This window comes from Pinus tabuliformis, chromosome 5_2 (genome assembly GCF_031772625.1).
Source record: "Pinus tabuliformis cultivar Carrire ecotype Pingquan chromosome 5_2, CPIR1, whole genome shotgun sequence".
Classification (NCBI taxonomy): Eukaryota; Viridiplantae; Streptophyta; class Pinopsida; order Pinales; family Pinaceae; genus Pinus; species Pinus tabuliformis.
Genome location: NC_142306.1, coordinates 132,333,815 through 132,337,550, shown reverse-complemented (window position 1 = coordinate 132,337,550; position 3,736 = coordinate 132,333,815). Strand labels below are relative to the sequence as shown.

The following is a 3,736-nucleotide window of genomic DNA, read 5'->3' as shown; positions in this document are numbered from 1 at the left end:
TGTAACGTATAAGTATAATGGCATAACTTTTTCCCTCTCTTTCAATCTACTTCTGTCTCTATCCATCTATAACATATGCTGAGTAATTGTTTTGTATGTAACCAATACTACTTGTAATGTTTTTCCACAAAAATAACGCACGTCGCCAACACATTATTCACTTCTAACACACATTTCTGAACGCCATGTATTCATTGCATTTTCCAATATAATGAATGTTGCGCATTAACTTCCTATTCCTCAACGCTGTCAATGGATGTAATTATGTATCGATCATGCACAATGTATTAGTAACGTATTTTCCAAATATATCAATGCCATCATATCATGGCCAACCTCACCATATATGCACCATATCATATTATGCCCACCAATATAACGCACTCCATTGATAAATATGTAATTATAGTCCATATGCAACATAAGATAGTACATTCATAACGCCGACATAATTTATTTCCCATGACCTGATATACATCACTTCCAATAACCATATACATTGGAGATATTCCAACTGTGTTCATATTTGTCACTAATCCTGGATGACTTTAATTACAGTTCTCAGACCCTCTCCTTTAAGCATGTGATCAAATGCCTTGTTGATGTCAGCAAAAGAAAACTTGTCTGTAACAAATTTATCCATTCCAAGCTCCTGCAAATTTAGCAATCAAGGAAGGAAAGATTAAAACCGTAATTATAACTCTAATTAGATATGATAAGCATAGATTGCTCCCGTCATGGTACGGACAAAAAAAAGACAACTGGGAAATATGACCACACAGTATTATCTACAATTATGGTTTGAATAAGCTGTTACAACTATGTTATGAAGTCTTACCCCATTCAAATACATCTCTACAAGGCCTAGCAAATCAGTACGAGGCTTATAATTTCCAAAGAAGGTTCCTTTCAACGTTTTCTCGCTCAGAAAGTTTACAGGATTCGTTTTAAAGACTGCGTCTGAACGAGGGACCCCTGTTAAAACGGCTACACCCCAACCCTGCAAAAACAGAACTCTGATATCAAACATATGCATTGCCTGCATTTTCTTAATTAAATCGAAGCAATCAGTTTAAACTTTAAAGCTACAATTTAGAATTGAAATGATTGATGTATCTTAAACCAAAGGAAACCAAGAGCTAGTACATCATGGCAGCATTCCAAAGCTTGAACCATGGCCTCAATACTCCCTGTGCATTCGACGCTGCAGTCCACCCCTCCATCAGTTTTTTCCGCAATTACCTGTAAACATTTTTTATAAGTGTTTGGAAATTAAGAGTCTACACTGCTTTGAATGGATGGTGAATGAGTGCACTCCATGCGAAAACTTAAAATCTCCCCCACCTAAGTACTAAAGTACCACACTAGTCAAAAGCAACCAATACTCTGATCTGGGAGAGAGTTTGATGATCATTTTGGGCAGCTCAACCTACCTGCTGAATAGGTTTTTCGTACTCTTTAAGGTTTATAAATTCCGTTACTCCAAATTGTTTTGCTGAGAAAGGAAAGATTACAAGAAAGGGTTAAAAAGGCAATTCTACAAGTCAACATATCAACATATGTACACAGATTTTCCAATAATGGAAGTGGGAAATATACAATTACCTCGTTCATATCTCTCATTATTGAAATCGATTCCAATTATTCGAGCATCTCCTGCAATTCTTGCACCTTCACAAGCCTGCGTAGTTAAACTCGGGTCAGAAGGCTAACATATAATTAAACTCTACCCTCATCATATTGGTCCCAATGAAAATGCAGGTAGGGGAAGTGAACAGAATAGTCCCTAGAAAAAGGTTTGAGGACTTTAAAACTGCAACATATACTAATATGCATACAGTGGAACATAAGGAGGGCACTTGTTATTAGTACTTACAGCAAGCCCAACAGCCCCCAGGCCAAACACTGCTACTATCGAACCCTTCTTGGGTTTGCCTGCGTTCAAAGTATCACCCATCCCTGATTCCACAACAGAGAAGAATTTTACACAACAATTCCAGTCAAAGAAACCATTATCTTTACACTGGACATTAACATCTGCTCATTATCACAAAAGTAACAACAATCAATCATATGATCCCTATCAATCATAATCACCATTCATCCATCAAGAATCAAAACCACCATGGGCCATGGCGTGAAGATTGAAATTAAGATTCATGAACCAAAATAAACGAAGGTACTCAAACATTAAACTGTCCATTGTCAAGAATCTAGAATCAAGAGTCAAACCTGAAATCATAACTCAGTAGTTTTATGTTTGAGTGAAAGTTCTGCCAAGAATCAGCAGATTTAGGAGGGGTTAGGTAGCTTCAGGAGGGTCAATCTTGCTCTGGGGCAGACTGCCGGGTCTGGCTCAAACCAACTCATCTAGGGTGGAGAATCACGTAGACTCAGTGACTCGAGAGTCTGCGAAGAGTCATGTAACTATATAGGTTTTGTTCCAAACAAACTCATTCTTTGTAAGGTTGAGCCCAGAAACCCATTCTCATTACTTGAGTTACAGAAAGCCTTTATGTCGCTTCAATCCATGCCTCGTTGTAGCTCATTCTTTTGTGTGAGCAATATATGTACTGCTGGGCAATTCCTTAGTGTTATGGTTTGTTCTATCGCTTGGAATTATTCCTTAGTTTCCTATTGTGTGATAAAGTGTTGATGTGTTTCCCCTTCTTCACTCGAGATCGTCAGCACACTGTATTTGGTTATTTACTGATCTACAACTTCACTGGTTAATCTTTGCAATACTCAGAACTGCCACCGCACTCTTATTGATCATCGTATGCTTCTGCTGGGCTCAATTGCTGCTTACAGTAACTGCCCCTGTGTTGCACCGATCCATTAGGGTCCACTTGTTTTCCTTTCACCTAGGGCTGAGCAAGATGATTCCGCCGCGCTGGTAATATCCAGTAAAATTAATCGCATGGCTCAAAATATATGTAACAACGCCGAATTCCCGATTCCTGTGCCCAATTTCTACAAATTCCACTTTGGACAGACGGATGTGCGCTTAAACTAATCCACGGTAACTGCAGAGGAACAATTCAATCACCAGAGAAAAAATAATTGTTCCCCTCAATTGTTCATTCCATGCGGCACTCAATTTTAAGAAGAAAAAAAGGCAAAAAAAGAACAAGATAGTGAATGCATACAAAAATCCACTGAACAGACTGACATGAGAACTGGAAATCTTTGTTAGACCTTCTTTTGAGGTTTAACATAAACGTGAGTCATTGTCTAAAGTCATCCATTTCAGTCATGTGTCCTAAGGTTCATTTTAGAGGGTACCAATGTTAAAAATTCAAATTGATGTGAATGAAATAACAGAGAATCACCTATGGCCTTTGCTGCAAAAATAAGTCTCAGCAATTCGTTTGACATGTAATCGCGGAGACAGAAATCAAATACAGAATCAAACAAGCCACAAACATAAAATAGGACATGTCCGTGACGTCAACCAAGACGCACACTGCAAAGTAGAGATTAAAAGGCCGCAAAAAGGAAGCATTTCTGTCGATTCTCCAGTCCGAACCCCGCAAAAACAAGTCTCACGAATTCGCCTGACAAGCGATTGCGGAGACAGACATCAAAGACAGAAACAAGCAAGCCTTCAGAGACATAAAAACGGCATGTCTGTGACATCGACCATGGCGCACACTGCAAAATAAAGATTAAACGGCCGCAGAAAAGAAGCATTTCTGTCGATTGTCTAGTCCGAACCCCGAAAACAGAAGAAACT

The 3,736-nt window shown here is 38.8% G+C and overlaps 1 protein-coding gene across 1 annotated transcript; it reads right to left on the bottom strand.

The window, feature by feature from the left end:
• Positions 1–512: 512 nt before the first annotated feature.
• Positions 513–1,501, bottom strand: LOC149157865 (alcohol dehydrogenase-like). Its single transcript, XM_089437670.1, has 4 exons — positions 1,434–1,501; positions 1,147–1,242; positions 839–1,000; positions 513–652 (listed from the first exon to the last, which is right to left on the bottom strand). The coding sequence occupies exons 2-4, from the start codon at positions 1,174–1,176 to the stop codon at positions 533–535; spliced, it is 312 nt and encodes a 103-aa protein (XP_089293796.1). The 5' UTR covers positions 1,177–1,242; positions 1,434–1,501; the 3' UTR covers positions 513–532.
• Positions 1,502–3,736: the final 2,235 nt, after the last annotated feature.